The sequence below is a fragment of the Phyllobates terribilis genome, unplaced genomic scaffold (genome assembly GCF_046119375.1).
Source record: "Phyllobates terribilis strain yellow unplaced genomic scaffold, ASM4611937v1 Scaffold_2__4_contigs__length_985480577, whole genome shotgun sequence".
NCBI lineage: Eukaryota > Metazoa > Chordata > Amphibia > Anura > Dendrobatidae > Phyllobates > Phyllobates terribilis.
In genome coordinates this window covers 175,536,563-175,557,947 of record NW_027362762.1, presented here as the reverse complement: position 1 = coordinate 175,557,947, position 21,385 = coordinate 175,536,563, and the positions used below count along the sequence as shown (strand labels likewise).

The following is a 21,385-nucleotide window of genomic DNA, read 5'->3' as shown; positions in this document are numbered from 1 at the left end:
CGCGCCAGGAGCGGGGAGGTGAGAGGGACGGCGTCTCTGCCTAGAACGGGGCAGAGACGCCGATGCTACAGTACCCCCCCCTTTAGGCCCCCTCTTTTTTTGGCCAGAAAGAAATTTCTCAAGAAGAAGCGGGGCGCTGATGTTCTCCCTGGGTTCCCAAGTTCTCTCCTCATGGCCAAACCCCTTCCAATCTACCAGAAAAAAGGTTTTTCCTCTTACCCTCTTGGAGGCCAGAATACTCTCTACCTCAAAGATGTCATCAGCGGAAACCGGAGCAGGAGGGGCACCTGGATTTTTGGAAAAAAAGTTAAAGACAACGGGTTTGAGGAGAGATACGTGGAAGGAGTTGGGGATCCGTAGGGTGGCCGGGAGTTTTAATTTGTAGGCCACAGGGTTAATTTGCCTGAGGACTTCGAAGGGGCCGATGAATCGAGGACCCAACTTGTAGGAGGGTACTTTGAGCCGCACATGTTTGGATGAGAGCCAAACCTTGTCTCCCGGACGGAATTGGGGCGGATCCAGACGTCTCTTATCAGCATATCTCTTCATCCGCTCAGAGGAGAGAAGAAGAGCGGACCTGGTGCTCTCCCAAATAGTAGAAAATTCGCTGACAAGAGACTCCGCAGCAGGGTTGTCCACAGAAACGGAGACAGGAAGTGGAATCCGGGGATGTTGGCCACCGACTATAAAGAACGGGGATTTGGAAGAGGACTCGCTCTCATGGTTGTTATAAGAGAACTCGGCCCATGGTAGGAGATCCACCCAGTCCGAGTGGTGAGCATCAACGAAGTGCCGGAGGTAGCTGGACAAGATCTGATTGATCCGCTCCACTTGACCATTGGACTGAGGGTGGTAAGCGGAGGAGAAATCCAGGGTAATGTCCAGCAGCTTACATGTGGCTCTCCAGAAGCGAGAGGTGAACTGAACCCCACGATCCGACACGATGTGGAGGGGCAGACCATGGAGACGGAAGATGTGGCGGATAAAGTCTTTAGCCAGCTCGGGTGCAGACGGAAGACCAGGCAGGGGAATGAAGTGGGCCATTTTAGAAAAACGGTCAGCGACAACCCAAATGACAGTGCAACCGGCAGAAACTGGAAGGTCGGTGATAAAGTCCATAGCGATGTGTTGCCAAGGAGCAGCAGGTACGGGAAGGGGCAGGAGATGGCCGGCAGGTAGATGTCGGGGAACTTTGTTACGGGCACAGGATGAACAGGCCGCGACGAAGTCTACCACGTCCTTATGCAGGGTAGGCCACCAGTAATGCCGGGTAATAAGTTGGAAGGTCTTCTTTTGGCCAGCATGGCCAGCTAGTTTAGAAGAATGTCCCCAGCGAAGAACCCTGCAGACGGAAGACCAGGCAGGGGAATGAAGTGGGCCATTTTAGAAAAACGGTCAGCGACAACCCAAATGACAGTGCAACCGGCAGAAACTGGAAGGTCGGTGATAAAGTCCATAGCGATGTGTTGCCAAGGAGCAGCAGGTACGGGAAGGGGCAGGAGATGGCCGGCAGGTAGATGTCGGGGAACTTTGTTACGGGCACAGGATGAACAGGCCGCGACGAAGTCTACCACGTCCTTACGCAGGGTAGGCCACCAGTAATGCCGGGTAATAAGTTGGAAGGTCTTCTTTTGGCCAGCATGGCCAGCTAGTTTAGAAGAATGTCCCCAGCGAAGAACCCTCTCCCGATCTGGCACAGCTACGAACGTCTTACCGGGTGGAAGACGAGTCAGATCCAAGGGGGCCACATTCATCACCTTGGAGGAGTCGATGATGTGCGTAGGTTCCTCCTCTTGATCGGAGGACAGGAAGGACCGGGACAAGGCATCAGCTTTGACGTTCTTGTCCGCCGGACGGAAATGAAGAATGAAGTCGAAGCGGGCAAAAAACAACAACCACCGGGCCTGGCGAGGATTGAGTCTCTGGGCATTTTGGAGATATGCCAGGTTCTTGTGATCCGTGTAGATAATTACCGGGTAGAGAGCCCCTTCAAGCAGATAGCGCCACTCTCCCAGTGCCAATTTGATGGCTAGCAACTCCCGGTCTCCAATGGAGTAGTTGCGCTCCGACGAGGAGAAGATTTTGGAGAAGAAGCCGCACGTTACCATTCTCCCAGTAGAAGACTTCTGGGTGAGCACCGCTCCGGCTCCGGAAGAGGAGGCATCAACCTCCAGGTAGAATTGTTTATTACAGTCCGGACGGTGCAGGACGGGAGCAGAGGCGAAGGCTTTCTTTAGGGAAAGGAAGGCCTCCTCGGCTTCAGGCGACCATGTTCTGGGGTTAGCCCCCTTACGGGTAAGTGCAGATATGGGAGCAGTCCGGGACGAGAAGTGTGGGATGAAAAGACGATAATAATTAGCGAAGCCCAGGAATCGCTGTATCGCCTTCAAACCTTCAGGACGAGGCCATTTTAGAACGGAAGAGAGCTTCTCGGGATCCATTTGCAGACCTGTTTGGGAGATGACATAGCCCAAGAACGGAAGGGAGGTCTGATCGAAGAGGCACTTCTCGTATTTGGCGTAAAGGTGGTTCTGCCGAAGCCTAAGCAGGACCTGACGAACATCCCTCCGGTGTGTGGGGAGATCCGGAGAGAAGACCAAGATATCGTCCAGGTATACCACTACACAGGAGTACAGGAGGTCACGGAAGATGTCGTTGACTAGTTCCTGAAAGACCGCGGGAGCATTACAGAGACCGAAGGGCATCACAAGGTACTCGTAGTGACCGTCCCGGGTATTGAATGCCGTCTTCCACTCGTCTCCTTGACGGATACGGACCAGATTATACGCTCCTCGTAGATCCAGCTTGGAGAAGATCCTGGCGCCCTTGAGACGGTCAAACAATTCGGAGATGAGTGGCAGGGGATATTTGTTTTTTACCGTGATGAGATTGAGTCCTCTGTAGTCAATACAGGGACGTAGCGAGCCGTCTTTCTTTTTGACAAAGAAGAATCCGGCTCCAGCAGGGGAGGTAGATTTTCGGATAAATCCCCTAGCCAGATTCTCTTCAATGTACTCAGACATGGCTCAGGTCTCGGCTGCAGACAACGGGTAGATACGCCCACGGGGAGGAGTGGTGCCAGGTACCAGGTCGATCGGGCAATCGTATGGCCTATGGGGTGGCAACGTCTCAGCTTCCTTCTTACCGAAGACGTCCGCATAGGGCCAGTAGGGAGCCGGGAGACCAGGTAAGTTAGCTGGAGTAGGCTGAGGGCGAAGTGGACGGACCGGGACCAGGCAGGTCCTATGGCAGTCAGGACCCCATCGGAGTACTTCACCGGACCGCCAGTTCAATACGGGTTCATGTGTCTGGAGCCAAGGTAGACCTAGCAACAGGGAGTGAGAAAGTCCGGACAGCACATGGAATGAGATCTCCTCAGAGTGCAGCATTCCCACCTGCAGGGTTATGGGTTCGGTGACGAGCAGGATGGTCTCCGAGAGAAGTCTTCCATCCACGGAGGCGACTGACAATGGTTCAGCCAGGGACTTGGTGGGAATATGGTATCTCTCTACCAGAGACTGGGAGATGAGGTTTCCAGCAGCTCCAGAATCCAGATGGGCGAGTTCAAAGAGACGGTTTTCTCCCCAAGCAATAGAGACCGGTAAGGTCAGAGACGGAGAGGGCTTACTTTTGTCTAGGACGACCTCTCCGAGTGGTCCTAGACACTGGCGTTTCCCGGCTTTTCCGGGCAGGAACGGATGAAGTGCTTCATACTGCCACAATAGAAACAGCTTCCCTCGGCTCGGCGAGATTCTTGGCGAGAACCGACCATCTTGGTCTGGTCGACCTGCATAGGCTCAGGAGAGTGTAGCTGAGGAGAGACGGAGGGAGTGACGGGTTTCTGAAAAGTAGGAGCTAGACGTGGAAACCTCCTCTCACGGGTGACCTCTTTGGCACGCTCCTGGAACCGCAGGTCAATCCGGGTGGCAAGAGTTATTAGGTCATCGAGAGTGGTAGGAATATCCCGACCGGCAAGTTCATCTTTTATATGGCCAGACAGACCCTCCCAGAAGACGGAAACCAGAGCGTCATTATCCCAGGCCAGCTCCGAGGCAAGGGTACGGAACCGTATGGCATATTGGCCCACGGTGAGACTTCCCTGACGGAGGCGTAGCAGAGATGATGCGGATGAGGTCTTCCGTCCGGGTTCGTCGAAGACCTTCCGGAAAGCCGTGAGAAAGGCAGGCAAGTCGGACACCAGGGGGTCTCCTCTCTCCCACAGAGGATTTAGCCAGGCCAGGGCCTCTCCGGTGAGATGGGACATGATGAAGGCAATTTTGGCCCTGTCGGAGTTAAACTGGTGAGACAGGAGTTCAAAGTGCAGGGTGCACTGATTTATGAAGCCCCGAGCCTGGGCGGAGTCGCCTCCGAAACGAGGAGGTGCAGAAAGCCGGGGTCCGGGGTAGGATACCATGTTATTAGTGGGCAGTGGAGCTGCCGGATTGCGAGTCATGGCACTGGCGGTGGTTGCAGGCAGAGCAGTCAGAGTGTCCAGGCGAGAATTGACATTCCGCAGGTGACCCAGGATGGACTCCTGTTGGGACCTCTGACGGGACAGTTCATGACATAGGTCCGAGAGCGAGAGAGCTTGGGTGCCACCGGGTTCCATGGCCCGAGCAAACTGTAACGGGTCTGGGAGGCGGAACCTCTGAGCTACTATACAAGGGGGCGGTCCTTGTAAGGGAGCGGGTGGCGACCAGGCAGGCAGTCACAGCAGGTGACCGGGACAGTCTCTAGAAGAACGGGCAGGAGGTCACGGCAAGTGACCGGGGCAGTCTCTGGGTGAACGGGCAGATGGTCACGGCAAGTGACCGGGGCAGTCTCTGGGTGAACGGGCAGATGGTCACGGCAAGTGACCGGGGCAGTCTCTGGGTAAAGGGTTGGTACGACCTGTGGCGGCTGATGGTAGACGTGAGCTCCCAGGTGAGCAGGCGAGAGTCTCTGGATAAACGGGTGGTCACAGCATGTGACGGCGGAGCCTCCAGGAAGACCAACAGACAGGCGGCAGATGAGCGCTCCCAGGTGAGCGGGCAGAAGTCTCTGGACAGGCGGTTGGTCACAGCACGTGACGGCAGAGCCTCCAGGTAGGCTAGCAGACAGGTAGCAGATGTGCGCTCCCAGGTGAGCGGGCAAGCTGGTCCATAAACAGACTGACAAGAGTTGGAAGGCAGACCGTCGGACCTCAGGCAAGCAGGCAGGTAGTTGATGTGCGCTCCCAGGTGAGCGGGCAAGCTGGTCCTTAGACAGACTGACAGGAGTAGTAAGGCAGACCGTCGGACCTCAGGCTAGCAGGCAGGTAGCAGGATATCAGGCAGGAATTAGACAGCAGACTGGCAGGAATCTGGCAGGTATCTAGCAGGTAACTGGCAACGGGACCTGAGGGCTGAAGCAGAGTAGTGAACAGTGCTACAACATTGCTCGGGCACCTCCATTTTGGAGGAGGTGCCTTTTATATGGGAGGTCCTCCGGCAATTGGCCGGGGACTCTTTAGGACGGCGCGCGCGGTCCCTTTAAGAGAGGGGGAGCGCGCGCGCGCGCGCCCTAAGCACACTGCCGGGGAAGGAGCGCGTGCCGGAAGCAGCGGGGAGAGCAGCGCTGGAGGACGCCGCGCCAGGAGCGGGGAGGTGAGAGGGACGGCGTCTCTGCCTAGAACGGGGCAGAGACGCCGATGCTACATGATGCAGCAGCAAAAAAAGGCAAACACAGTTCTGGGATGTATTAAGAGAAGCAAAGAGTTTAGATCACGTGAAGTAATTATCTCCCTCTACTCCTCTATGGTCAGACCTCATCTGGAATACTGTGTCCAGTTCTGGGCACCACATTTTGAAACAGACATAGAAAAACTGGAGCAAGTTCAGAGAAGAGCTACCAGGATGGTGAGTGGACTACAAAGTGTGTCCTACGAGGAACGGTTAGAGGATCTGGGAATGTTTAGCTTGCAAAAAAGAAGGCTAAGAGGAGACTTAATAGCTTTCTAAAAATATCTGAAGGAATGTCACACTGTAGAGGGATCATCCTTATTCTCATTTGCATATGGAAACACAAGAAGCAATGGAATGAAACTGAATGGGAGAAGATACAGATTAGATGTTAGAAAAAAACTTTTTGACAGTGAGGGTGATCAATGAGTGGAACAGGCGGCCACGAGAGGTGGTGAGTTCTCCTTCAATGGAAGTCTTCAAACAGAGGATGGATAGACATCTGTCTGAGATGGTTTGGTGAATCCTGCATTGAGCAGGGGGTTGGACACGATGACCCTGGAGGTCCCTTCCAACTCTAACATTCTATGATTCTATGATAATTCTAATTTTGTACAAGGAGCCAATAATCAGTCATTTCAACTATGGACCAGGATACAGAGAATATATAGAAACAATTGAATTAATTGATAGCTGTGTAATGCCTCATTTGCTCTGCATGAGTGTTGCAGCACAATGAAATACTTGATGGTGGTTTACCTCAGAAATTATAGATGGTTGCAAGGGGTCCTAGCCAAAGACACACATCTGAGATAAGTTTACTGGGATCTCGGCCCTGTGCTTACACAATACTTGCCCTTCTGTGGGCAGAGACATTATCTCTGACATATTTTGCATATGCCAGGAACATGCGTAAGATTTCACTGCGGAATACAGTGACCCATGGGATCTTTACACCCATCAATCAAGGCCAAGGTTGTGACACTAGATGTTACTGCAGAGAGCCAATGCACTTGCTGGACTGAGATTGCACTTGGAGCAGTTGCAAAGTTCATTTTACCTGCAATGAATAGTGTATATACGGCCATGGTGCAATGAATCATCTTGAGTTTTACTATACTACCAAGTACTGTAATTCTTTTTCTAACCATAAGGGCAGGTGCAGACGGCCATAGATTCTCTTATCTAAGAGAACTGGGTCTGATCAGAGTGTGATCATAATGTGATTTGATTCTGTCAGATGAGAAGATGGAGAAAAAAAATGTCTCCATCTTCTCCATTGTGTCAGTGCACGGAAATCGGACTGCACTTGGATGTCATCCGAGTGCAGTTCAATGGTTTCCATGCACTCATTGACTTGGATGGCTGAATGCGTTCCGAATATCAGATCAAACTCAGGCATGCAGCGTTTTGTTTTTTCCTCAGACAGACTTTGCCCGAGGAAAAAATCGGACATGACTAACATTGGTCCGAGTGCAATCCAATATTTTGTCAGATTGCACTAGGACAAAAAATACGGTCTTTTGCCCGTGTACTAAAGTTGATGAAAGACTCCATTAAATCATTGCAGTTACACTTTTGCAACGATTCCTCATTACATCTAAGTGAAAAAAAAATCAAACAACTTAGAAACAGAATAAAATGTCAATAAATGTAAATATAATGGAACAATAGTATTATACACGTATAATGTCATCTTTTCCAAGTTTACCCTCGGTCTTTGTGAATGGGAGAGGACCATAGATCTGGTGTAGTTGAGCTTTGGCTTCTCTGCGTCACTGCTCGGACTGCACAAACTGCTGCAGGAAGATGAAAGGCTGTCGATGGTGGGAATAAAATGGTCCTCAGAATCACCCATCTGTAATGTACAAAATACAGAAACCATTCTGTAACACAATATACCGTGTATAACAATGTAAGTACGGCGATAGACTGTAGAGAACAATGTACGGTTTATATAAGAACCAGCTGAACTACTTTCCAGTTTCAGTGATTAGATTTCAATATGGGTGTAGAGTCGCCTCAGTCGTCACATGGACGGGGTATCCTCACTCCCGGCCGGGTGCAAATAATACAATGGATGTATTTCCCAGTCATCTGCTTTTGATGCAAAACTATGTGTTCTCAGTGAACGACACATTGTGTTTTTTTGCATTTTTTATCATTTTTAATAGTAACAATGCTAAAAGAGCCTTTGTTAGGCTTTGTGACAGCAACTATTACTTTGGGTATTTCTTATAGCAGATTCCATTCTCTGTAGGGTCGTGCTAACCACCCATGGTAGTTCCTGTAACCTTCCTGGCATCACTCATGTTGACTTTGAAGAGAACCTGTCATCTGATTCATGCTGCCCAAACCTCGGGGACCAAGACTCAGAGTCTGCCTCCACACTTGCAGCCAGGTATCTATATATTTTTCTCAAATGCTACCATGTTTCAGAGAAAATATAGTTAGAAGATTCGGCTGGGGACCACAGGTAGAGGCGAGTTTATTCTGGCTCCGCTCCTGGTCATTTTTTGCCATCGCTGTTACAGGTGATTGACAGGTCTTTCCCATTTCGAGAGACCTGTTAATCACCTGGAGTGGTGCTGAGAAAAGGCTGCATTATTTAGATGACAGGTTGCCTTTAACTGCTTCCCTGGACAATCACTTTAAAGGGGATCTGTCTCTAGTTTTTTGCTACCTAATCTGAGAGTAGCATGATGTAGAGACAGAGACCCTGATTCCAGCGATGTATCACTTACTGGTCTGCTTAGTGTAGATTTGATAAGATCATTTGTTATCAGCAGGAGATTATCATTAGAGGCCCAGTAAACCTACTGCCATATAGATCAACTCCTCCTTCACCACTGATTGGCAGCATCCTGCCTATGCACAGTGTACACAGAAAGCTACCAATCAATGGTGTGAGCGGGGATATACAGAGCTCAGCATTCAGAGAACTGCTAGACTTTCAGCAGAGAAAGCAGTTTTTAATTAAAACCGCAGCACCCAATAACGTAGGTGCCCCAGAGCTGATGAGGTAGCAAAAACCTGGTGACAGATTCCCTTTGAGTACAGCAAATATTTCACATATTCCCGGACTCTCCCATATCGCCATTAGCAGCTGATTTATAAACATTTCAGACAAAGTAAAAGAATTGTGCAGAATACTGCGTAGTAAAGTAACAAGGGACAAGGTGCAGCTGAAATCTGTTTACAACTTGATTTATGTAACTGTCTCCAACTCATTATCAAGTGCATACGCGTATGCAGCAGGATGGTGACGTCTGCACGGGGGAAAATACTACATAAATGTGCGTCTACAGGCAAAAATTACATTTCAGCTCAATTAGTCTTATCATAGTAATCAGATAAAGCAGCGGAAATAATGCATCTTGGACATATTCCAGTGTTGCCTGAGTGTCATATGACTACAGTGGCTTTGGCTTGCAAAAGTATTCACCCCCCTGGCAATTTTCGTGTTTTGCTACCTCACAACCAGGAATTTCACTGTTTTTTTAGTGTTTGCATTAGTTCATGTAAAGAACATGCCTACAACTGTGAACATCTGGTTTTCTTTTTATTGTGAAGCAAACAACAAATAGGACAAAATAACTGAAAACTTCAGTGTACATAAGTATTCACCCCCTAAAGTCAGTACTTTGTAAAACCTCCTTTTTCTGTAATTACAGCTGCAAGTCGCTTTGGATAAGTCTCTATGACCTTTCCACATCTGTCCACTGGGATTTTTGCTTATTCCTCAAAGCAAAACTGCTCCAGCTCCTTCAGGTTAGATGGTTTCCTCTGGTGAACAGCAATCTTCAAGTCTGACCACAGATTCTCAATTGGATTAAGGTCTGGGCTTTAACTAGGCCACTCCAAAACATTTACACGTTTTCCCTTAAACCACTTGAGTGTTGTTTTAGCAGTATGATTTGGCTCATTCTATTTTTGGAAGGTGAACCTCCGTCCCGGTCAGAAATCACTGACAGACTGAAACAGGTTTTGCTCAAGAATATCCCTGTAGTTGGCACCATCCAACTTCCCCTCAACTTGGACCATTTTACCTGTTCCTGCTGCCGAAAAGCATCCCCACAGCATGATGCTGCCACCACTATGTTTCACTGTAAGGATGGTGTCCTTGGGTTGATGAGCTGTGTTGGATTGGCGCCAAACATAGTGTTTACCTTGATGGCCAAAAAGTTTGATATTGGTCTCATCTGACCACAACACTTTCCTCCTTACATTTGGGGAGCCTCCCACATGTCTTTTGACAAACTCAAAATGAGCCTTACAATTTTTGTGTGTAAGTAAAGGCTTTTTTCTGCTGTCTCTTCCATAAAGGCCACTTCTATGGAGTGTACGGCTTATTTTGGTCATATGGACAGATATTCTAGTCCCTGAATGGGAACTCTCAGCTCCTTCAGGGTTACCTTTGGTCTTTGTGCTGCCTCTCAGATTAATTTCCTCCTTGCCTGGGCTGAGACTTTTGGTGGGCGGCCCTCTCTTAGCAGAAATCTTTTGGTACCATGTTCTTTCCATTTGATGATAATGGATTTGATGGTGCTCTGGGGGATCATCAGAGATTGGGATATTTTTGTATAACCCAATCCTGACTTGTACTTCACAACAACATTGTCCCTGACTTGTTTGGAGATCTCCTTGGTCTTCATGCTGTTGTTTGGTTAGTGGTGCCTCTTGCTTAATGGTGTTGCAGCCTCTGTGGGCTTTAAGAAAAGGTAAAGTGAATATACTGACAGATCATGTGACACTTACATTGCACACAGGTGGACTTCCTGTCACTAAACATGTGACTTATGAAGGGAATTGCTTGCACCAGAATTTTTTTGGAGGCTTCATAGCAAAAGAAATGAATACATATGCACATGCCAATTTTTAGTAATTGGATCTCATAAATTCAATTTATGTCTAGATTTTTCTCACTTCACTTCACCAACTTAGACTATTTAGTTCTGATGCATCACACACAAATAGGATCACAAATATTTAAACACAGGTTGTAATGTAATGTAACAAAATAGGTAAAAAGCCAAGGGGGTGAATACTTTCGCAAGCCACTCTATTTTATATTTATTCTTCAACTCAACTCCAAGTCATGGAAAGTCACCTCATACCTTGTCATCTAGCATGGTTATACATTCTAAAAAGAGCACGGTTAAAATGAATGTCCAGTTTTGAACATCATATTACATATAGCAGTTCTGTATATAAAAAAAACATATTAACCTTGTAAAAGCATTGCTTTATGGATACTGATTTACAACTTACATTATACTTCAGAGCAGCATTCACAATTCTACAGGCTTTCGAGCTGAAATCTCCAGATATTATTGTATTTATTGTAATAGTTTGTATACTGTTTGCTGATTAATATGAAGAAAAATAATGTGTACCGCTATATAACAGGAGCTGAGCTACACGATTAGTTAGTGCGCCTGCCAAGAAGCTGGTCAAGTGTTTCCAATGACAGAAGAATTGTGAATGCAGCTCATGAGTATAGTGCTTACTGTGACTGTCTTCATTTGGCTTCATATGAAAGTCTGCAGCTACAGTATACAAAAGACATGGGCACCAAAGATGGCTGCTATCATCAGCTGGCTTTATGTGGCAGGGGCAGAGAGTAGAGATAAGCTGTTCATCCTTTTAGATATCATGGTCAGTAAAGACTTTGGCATCCACATCATGTAAACATAGGGATGGGGCTCCATTTGTCCTGCCATTGCCAGCGCAGGTGATCCATAGTTAAACATAGCACCCAAAGTTTTAAGAAAGTCTGCCCCATGACTGCCATATGTAGATTGCTCTCAGGCTGTACCAGCCAGTTTCTTGCTGGCAGGCAATAATGCATTGCAATACAGAGGAATTCCAATGCATTGTTGGTTAAATGTCAAATTCTATTTGGAACGTCCCTTATAGGGAATTTGTCTCCAGGTTTTTGCTACCACAACTGAGAGAAGCAAAATGTAGGGGCAAAGACCCTGATTCCAGCAATGAATCATTTACTGGGCTGCTTATTGTCATTTTTTATAAAATCTCTGCTTTATCTGCTGCAGATCTAGCAGTGCTCTGAATGCTGAGCTCTGTATAACCACGCCCACATCACTGATTGGCAGCTTTCTGTGTACACTGTGCATAAGCTGCCAATCAGTGGTGGGGGCGGGGTTATACAGAACTTATGAATATGGAGGACTACCTGGCAGCAGGTTTATAAGTACTCTAATGATCATCTCCTGCTGATAAAATTGTGATTTTATCAAAACTATACTAAGCAGCCCAGTAAGTATAAAAAAAAAACACTATGACAACACTGATTATTTTTACAATCATCTCAAAAATGTTTTTAAAAGTTAAAGATTTATGTAGCCGAAATGGTGTTATTGAGTAATACAACTTGTCCGGCAGAAAACAGTCCCTCATGTAAATAAGTAACAAGTGAATAAAACATTAGGGCTGTCAAAACACACTGAGGTAATCGTTGGCTGGGGTGGTGAAGCATCGGCCTGATTATGGGCAATGTATTTGCACTTTGCTATTTCTTTCTAATTATGCATATACAGCATACTGAATAGTTTCAGATTGAAAGCCCTCCAATATGGCTAAATTAAAGCAATTCTGTGGACCCGATTCATCAAGACCGGCATTGTTCATGCTGGTCTTGATGAGATATATTGTAGTCAGACACTCATAATTTGTGAAGTGGTGCACACCTCTTCATGAATCAGGAGCGCCGGACGAGTGGCATACACCTCAGTGTGCACCTCGCCAAAAATCCTACTCTACTCTACTTTGCGAGCAGCGGTCGCCATGCCCCAATCCAGCACTATCTCCACGCACTTTGTCGTAGCCGGACAAAAATAGTGTGAGAACGGTAAAAGTTGCAAACTTTAAGCGTAGCTGCAGGTTACGTCAAAATGTTATGATTTTTCAAAGCTTTTTACAACAGAATACTGGCATAAAAGATGTGATAAATTGGGCCCTATGAATTTTAAAAATAAAAATCATGATGCAATTGCTTACAGAAATTCCCAAAAACTGATTAGAGCAGGGATGTCAAACTCAAACACACAGAGAGCTAAAATGAAAAACTTGAACAAAGTTGCAGACCAACCAGTATACAGTATAATGGGCCCCACAAAGTCTTCCATACAAAATAATGGCCCCAACATAGTTATCCATACAGTATTATGGGCACCACATAGTCCTTCATACAGAATAATGGCCTCACATATTCCTCCATACAGAATAATGGGCCCCATATAGTCCTCAATACAGTATAATGGGCACCACATAGTCCTCCATACAGTATAATGGGCTCTCATAGTCCTCCATAGAGAATAATGGGCCCCACATAGTCCTCAATACAGTATTATGAGCACCACATAGTCCTCCATACAGAATAATGGGTCCCACATAGTCCTCCATATAATATTATGGGCACCACATAGTCCTCCATACAGAATAATGGGCCCCACATAGTTCTCCATACAGTAATATGGCCACCACATAGTCCTCTATACAGAATAATGGCCTCACATAGTCCTCCATACAAAATAATGGGCCCCACATAGTCCTCAATACAGTATTATGGGCACCACATAGTCCTCCATATAGAATAATGGGCCCCATGCAGTTCTCCATACAGCATAATGGGCTCCACATAGTCCTTCATACGGTATAATGTGCTCCACATAGTCCTCCATATAGTATAATGGGTCTCCCATAGTCCTCCATACAGAATAATGAGCCCTACATAGTCCTCCATACAGTATTATGGGCACCACATAGTCCTCCATACAAAATAATGGGCCCCACGTAGTCCTCCATACAGTATTTTGGGCACCACATAGTCCTCCATACATAATAATGGGCCCCACATGGTCCTCCATACAGTATTATGGGCACCACATAGTCCTCCATACAGAATAATGGACCCCACATAGTCCTCCATACCGTATTATGGGCACCACATTGTCCTCCATATAGAATAATGGACTCACATAGTCCTCCATACAGAATAATGGGCCCCACATAGTCCTCCACATGGTATAATGGGCTCCACATAGTCCTCCATACGGTATTATGGGCACCACAAAGTCCTCCAAACAGAAAAATGGCCCCACATAGTCCTCCATACAGAATAATGGCCCCACATAAGGGTGGTGGTTCTAGTGTTGAGGGCCAAATAAAACCACCCTGAGGGCCAGAGTTTGACATGTCTGGATTAGACGGATGATCTGATCTAGAAGAGTTCTTTTAAAAAGTAGATATACACAGAAATTAATTTTATGAACTCACAGTTAATTCCGTATGTCTTACATTCACACATCAAATCAGATTTTTTTCTCGGACAGCACACAGACTCATTATGTCTGAAAAATTGGATCAGAATAGGGCAAGCTCTGAGTCTCACGCATCACACACCCGGATTCGTAATTTTCATTGATGTCTGAATTGATCCCTGAAAGTCTTTGGGTCCATGTGCCATCTTATACCAAATGCGTCAGAACTCGGAGATTTCACATGGGTGTGTGAATGTAGCCTTACATGCAGATTTTTGTGTCGATTTGCTGCGGTATAGCTAGTAATTTTAAAGAGGAGCTGTCAACATGTCAAAAGTGGTCAGTTTTTATCCTTATTTTATTCCTGCTGCTCCCTTTGATCAACACATTAGTACAGACCATAAAAATTTGCACTAAATAAGTCACATATATGGCATATGGCCACTTTTGAAATGATGACAGGTCCTCTAAAGTCATTTACGTGGCAAATCTGCACTAAAAAATCTGCACTTGCGACAGGTTTGTCAAGGGCGTAAAGTTACAGTGCGTGTAATAAGAGTGCAGTGCAGCCCATCCAGGGTGTGCTTTCTTATGTACAGAATGAGCTTCCTCATGCCCCTATCACTGAGACTGGGTCTTCTCAAGTTATGCATGACGGACATTGACAGCACAATGTTATTCAAAATAATAACAGGAAAGTTTTGTTGCTTTCGAAAAAACAAAAACTTTTTTAGCATTTTCAAACACCACCCTAATTTACGTGGCGCACACTGTCACCTATCACACTCCCTGAGATAATCACATTGGACCTTGTACATAAAGCCTTCTAACAGCCCGACATGTGAAGTTGCAGGCTTGAGCACATGACATAAGGAAGGCTGCGACCACAGTGTCTTTATCTGTGACCGTTAGCCTGCGATGATTTCCTGTTGAATTGCACAAAGACATAACACTTTCTGCACGGCCAGTGGGAGAAATTCACTAAAAAAAAATATTGCTGCATCATTTTAATTGGGATTTACATGATACGCCGAAATAGCTACACAAAACAGAAAAGGCAAATGGACCGGACTTATCAATTGTACAGTGAGTACTGAAAGTATTCAGACCCCTTTACATTTTTCACTCTTTGTTTCATTGCAGCCATTTGGTAAGTTCTAAAAAGTTAATTTTTTCCTCATTAAAGTACACACTGCACCCCATCTTGACTGAAAAAAAACAGAAATGTTGAAATTTTTGCAAATTTATTAAAAAAGAAAAACTGAAATATCACATGGTCATAAGTATTCAGACCCTTTGATCAGACACTCATATTTAAGTCACATGCTGTCCATTTCCTTGTGATCCTCCTTGAGATGGTTCTGCTCCTTCATTGGAGTCCAGCTGTGTTTAATTAAACTGATAGGACTTGATTTGGAAAGGCACAAACCTGTCTATATAAGACCTCACAGCTCACCGTGCATGTCAGACCAAATGAGAATCATGAGCTCAAAGGAACTGCCCAAGGAGCTCAGAGACAGAATTGTGGCAAGGCACAGATCTGGCCAAGGTTACAAAAGAATTTATGCATTACTCAAGGTTCCTAAGAGCACAGTGGCCTCCATAATCCTTAAATGGAAGTAGTTTGGGACCACCAGAAGTCTTCCTAGACCAGGCTGTCCAGCCAAACTGAGCAATCATGGGAGAAGAGCTTTGGTGAGAGAGGTAAAGAAGAACCCCGAGATCACTGTGGCTGAGCTCCAGAGATGCAGTAGGGGGATGGGAGAAAATTCCACAAAGTCAAATATCACTGCAGCCCTCCACCAGTGGGGCCTTTATGGTAGAGTGGCCCGACGGAAGCCACACCCCAGTGCAAGACATATGAAAGCCCGCATAGAGTTTGCTCAGAAACATGAAGGACTCCCAGACTATGAGAAATAAGATTCTCTGGTCTGATGAGATGAAGATAGAACTTTTTGGTGATAATTCTAAGCGGTATGTGTGGAGAAAACCAGGCACTGCTCATCACCTGCCCAATACAATCCCAACAGTGAAACATGGAGGTGGCAGCATCATTCTATGGGGGTGTTTTTCAGCTGCAGGGACAGGACGACTGGTTGCAACTGAAGGAAACATGAATGCGGCCAAGTACAGAGATATCCTGGATGAAAACCTCTTCCAGAGTGCTCTGGACCTCAGACTTGGCCAAAGGTTCACCTTCCAACAAGACAATGACCCTAAGCACACAGCTAAAATAACAAAGGAGTGGCTTCAGAACAACTCTGTGACCATTCTTGACTGGCCCAGCCAGAGCCCTGACCTAAACCCAATTGAGCATCTCTAGAGAGACCAGAAAATGGCTGTCCACCAACGTTCACCATCCAACCTGACAGAACTGGAGAGGATCTGCAAGGAAGAATGGCAGAGGATCCCCAAATCCAGGTGTGAAAAACTTGTTGCATCATTCCCAAGAAGACTTATGGCTGTACTAGCTCAAAAGGGGGCTTCTACTCAATACAAAGGGTCTGAATACTTATGACCATGAGATATTTCAGTTTTTCTTTTTTAATACATTTGCAAAAAATGTCTACATTTCTGGGTTTTTTTTCAGTCAAGATTGGGTGCAGAGTGTATAATAATGAGAAAAAATGAACTTTTTAGAATGTACCAAATGGCTGCAATGAAACAAAGAGTGAAAATAAAGGGGTCTGAATATTTTCTGGACCCACTGTATTTCCTATATATTTACAGTGGAGGTAAAAGCAAACTATTGTCCTGTGTAAGCAGCTATTACAGGTCTGGGAAAGCTGCCTGCAATGTCCTTCAATTGGTTTAGAGAAATGTTGCCACTACTTAAAGGGGTTGACCACCACTTTTTGAGAAATAAAAAGTGACAACACCTTTAGGCTATGTTCACACATGTTGGGTTTTTCAGCGTTTTTTGCTGCAGATTTTTATGCAAATGTTCAGCTGCGTTTTGCAGTACCAGTAAAGTCTATGAGAAACCAGAATTCTCTGTTCACACATCTTGTTTTTTTTGTTGTTGCGTATTTTGTGCCTTGGTTGGGTTTTTGGAAAACAGAGCATGTCACTTCTTTCAGCGTTTTTCACCCATTGGATATGATTTTACCATCTTGTCTTGGTCACTGAGATGGTTGTTTTCTATTAGGAGAGTTTAATAATAAATTGTATACATTAGCTGAGCTACCTGTGAGATTGAACAATACCTGTGCAAACTGAATGGCACACCCCATAGTGTGAAAGTAAATAGTGTCATTAAAACTCAATGCATTGCCAGTGTCTAAACTATTCCTGAACAATTCACCTCCTCCATTATGCCAAAACCAGAATGAGATTTTTTTTCACTGAACTTTATGTACTTGCATAAAGAGATAAAAGGACAGTGAAAAAAAGCTAAAAAAAAAGCTGAAAAACACACAAAAAATGCAGCAAAAATCCCAGCAAAACCTACATTTTTGACGCAGATGATTTCCTGCCAGAGTTGAGTTTTGCTGCAGATTTGTGATGCTGAAAAAAACCAACATGTGTGAACATAGCCTAAAAGCTAAATTCCCACGATGAGCTTTTATTGAGTTTTTGATGTTACAGATTTTCTGCACCATTTCTGCACCCATTAAGTAAATTAGGTTACTTGCGGTTATTCGAAAATACACAGCATGAAAAACTCACCAAAAACTCACACATCAGTATTTTTGATCAGTATTTCATCAGCATTTGTATGCGAAAACCAGGAGTTTCTCCAAAACACACCACAGGTGTCAATATTTCAATTATAGTTCTTCTCTGTATAGTTTTTCACCTGGTTTTGGCAATACTGATGAAATGCTGATCAAATATGCTGACGTGTGAATGAGGCCTAAGAGAGATGCATACTTTTGCAAACATTTTTTTATTACTCCCCAGGTGCATCTAAAATTAAAAGAAAAATGAAAAAACTTGCAAATAGTCTAATGAATAAAACCTACTGTTTAACATCTACGCATATACACTATATGGACAAAAGTATTGGGGCATCTACACGTTACACCTAGTGGAATGTTTATGAATTCCCATTCCAAATCCATAGGCATTCATTTGGAGGTGCTCCTCCATTTCCTGCTATAACAGTTTCCACTCTTTTGGGAAGGCTTTCTATCAGATTTTTGCAGTGTTTCTGAGAATTGTTGCCCATTCATCCACAAGACCCTTTTTGAGGTCAGAAACTGAAGCTGGAGGAGAGGGCCAGGCTCGTAATCTCCTTTCTACTTCATCCCTAAAGTGTTCAATGAAGTTGAGGTCAAGATTTTGTGCAGCCAGCCAAGTTCTTTCACACCAAACTCACCCAACCATATAGCTTTTGCCTTGTGCAGCGGGGGAAGGCGGGTGCAGTCATACAAGGACAGAAAAGGGCCCTCTCAAAACTGTTCCCACAAAGGTGGAAGCATACAATTGTTCAAAATGTCTTGGAATGCTTAGACATTAAGATTTCGGTTCATTGGAACTAAGGGGCCTGGGCCAAAACCTGAAAAAAACCACAGCATTATCCGTCCTCCACCAAACGTTACATTGTTTGCCGGTGGAGAGGTAACATTCTTCTGGCATTCGTCAAACCTCGACTCATCTCTCATACTGCCAGATAGAGAAGCTTGGTCGGTCCCTCCGAAGAATACGTCTTTACAGCTCCAGAGTCCAGTAGTGACAATTTTACACCACTCCATCTGACATTATGGCAGAACTGTTTCAAACCGATGTGAAAATACCAAAAAGTAGTAACATTTTTGCACAACTTCCTGTTGTACAAAAATGTTGCGACTTTTCAAGGTGTTCTAAGCCGAAAACTTGATTAACACATTTTATGAATCGACCTCATAGAGTTTGTATCTCCGTAGTTACAGACTACATACAAACCCTTGGTGTAATGGGATCCTATGTGATTATATTGTTGTAGACTAAAAACACAATCTTAGAACCTACAATGAACCCCCAAAACATGATATAATACATCCCCTCACATGCTTGAACTAAACCAACAGCTCAGTGGCCAAAATTCTATTAGACATGCCCAAAAGGACACAGATAAAAAGGGGTTGAAACAACAATATACAGTATCATATATATATATATATATATATATATATATATATATATATATATATATATAAAAAAATCTATTTATTAGAGGGATCTGTCACCATGAAAATGCATGCTAATCTATAGGTACCATGTTATAGAGCAGGGGGAGCTGAGCAGATTGATATATAGTTTTGTAAGGAAAGATTCACTATAACCTGTGTTTTCATCATTTAATCCTCTGCTCTTTCTGGGATTTTCAGTCCAGTGGGCGGGGCTATCAGTGCATATAGAGTGAGCTGTCAGTGACTGATAGCTCCGCCCACTGGACCCAAAATCTCAGAAAAAGCAGAGGATTCAATGATGACAACACAGGTTATAGTGGATCTTTTCTTACAAAACTATATATCAATCTGCTCTGCTCCCCCTGCTCTATAACATGATGTCTGCAGAATGGACTGTATAATCATGCTAACAGGTTCCCTTTACAAACTCTTATCGACGTCAGATCTTGAATCTTATGTGTTACTCTACTCCTTCTGCCCCTCTTCCACTGTCTGCAAGTACAAAGGTGCAGCAACACCTGGCCGTGAGTTTTTAAAAGCACTCCCACAATTTTTGGATTTTTTTTTTAAATAAATCAATACAGTAGCCTGTGGTTCCTTATCAATGCTCAAAGATTTCTTAACTCATCAAAAATAAATAGATTTAAAGAAAAATACTAAAAAGAAGATAGGGAAAACATGGAGGAGGAGAATGGAGCTGCAGCTTCTCATAAGGGAGAGAAGCCAACAGGAGAAGACATCTGACTGGTACATGGCTCAAGACACAGGTCCTACACATCACATCAGAGTTCATCCACCCAGCGAGCATGGAGACATGGATTAAAAGAAACCAGGAACGAGAAGGAAAAATAACAAAAGGTGCATCTAATACACGTCTGCAGCTACAGTACCGAAGTAAGGAGTAATTGTAATTTTTTTTTTTAGTCATTTTATAATTTAGGTAATATTTGTGTATTTCAGAATGTGAAAATTGTTTTGGCAGCAAGAGGATAAAGAGTAGAAAAAGGAAGGAAGGAAGAGTATAAGTATTGAAGGTGGGAATGTGATGATGCGATTAGTAGGGGAGAAATTTTTTTTATTACACATGTAACAAAGGTCGCACATGTTGTGAGATCTAGTGATTAGCGCATGAATTTCCAACTTGTACAAAGCTTTGTACTGAACTCTTGGAGAACCAACAAAAAGGAGTGGCAGTATGGGCAAGAGGTGAAAGAAGTCCAAGACTTCTAATAGTAGCAATGTAATGGTGTGGACATGTAAGTAAAGGATTTGATAAGAAACAATGTACCTGTACAGTTAATCTATAGGTTCAGCGTACACCATTTTACCTCTGACATATGTCAAATTTTGATCTATAAAACAATCAGTGAACTTTTTAAAAACTTTTATTGCTGATTGAAAACTATACCAAGTAAGAATGAAACTGCAGTTTATATTTTCCATTACTAATTGGGTCAAATATTTCAAGGACTGTTCCACAATGACAACATATCACCTATCCAAAAGATAAGTTGCTGATTGGTTGCTGAGGGTCCCACCACTGAGATCACAAGCAATCACCAGAAGGGGGTTACAAGTCTCCTGCTTACATTGAGTGGGAGTTTAGCATTTGCACTGCTGCTCTGTTCAAAATCTTTAGGACTGAAGGAGATTGCTGAGCACAGTACTCTGTTACTTCTGTCAGACATGCAGACAATGAATAAGCAGGGGTGCGCTTGCTCAACCTCTACTACACACGTCAAACTCTGGCCTGTGGGCCAAATCTGGTTTTATTAGACCCGCGACACCAGAAACACCACCCTTATGTGGGGCCCATTATTCAGTATGGAGGACTATGTGGGGCCCATTATTCTGTATGGAGCACTATGTAGGGCCATTATACTGTATGGAGGACTATGTGGGGCCATTATACTGTATGGAGCACTGTGTGGGGCCCATTATTCAGTATGGAGAACTATATGGGCCCATTATTCTGTATGGAGTACTATGTGGGGCCATTATTCAGTATGGAGGACTATGTGGGGCCCATTATTCTGTACGAAGGACTATGTGGGGCCATTATACTGTATGGAGGACTATGTGGGGCTCATTATACTGCATGGATGAGTATGTGGGGCCATTATACTGTATAGAGGACTATGCGGTCCCATTATTCTGTATAGAGGACTATGTGGGCCCATTATTCTGTATGGAGGACTATGTGGGCCCATTATACTGTAAGGAGGACTATGTGGGCCCATTATTCCGTATGGAGGACTATGTGGGCCCATTATTCTGTATGGACTATGTG

General features: G+C 44.7%; 1 protein-coding gene across 4 annotated transcripts in view; it reads right to left on the bottom strand.

The window, feature by feature from the left end:
- Positions 1–21,385, bottom strand: part of ARHGAP9 (Rho GTPase activating protein 9) — a 218,773-nt gene that overhangs the window by 65,193 nt on the left and 132,195 nt on the right. For all 4 annotated transcript variants that reach the window (XM_073663315.1, XM_073663316.1, XM_073663317.1 and 1 more), the window contains one exon: positions 7,411–7,557. In XM_073663315.1, the coding sequence (XP_073519416.1) occupies positions 7,411–7,557 (147 nt within the window). The remainder of the gene's footprint in view (positions 1–7,410; positions 7,558–21,385) is intronic.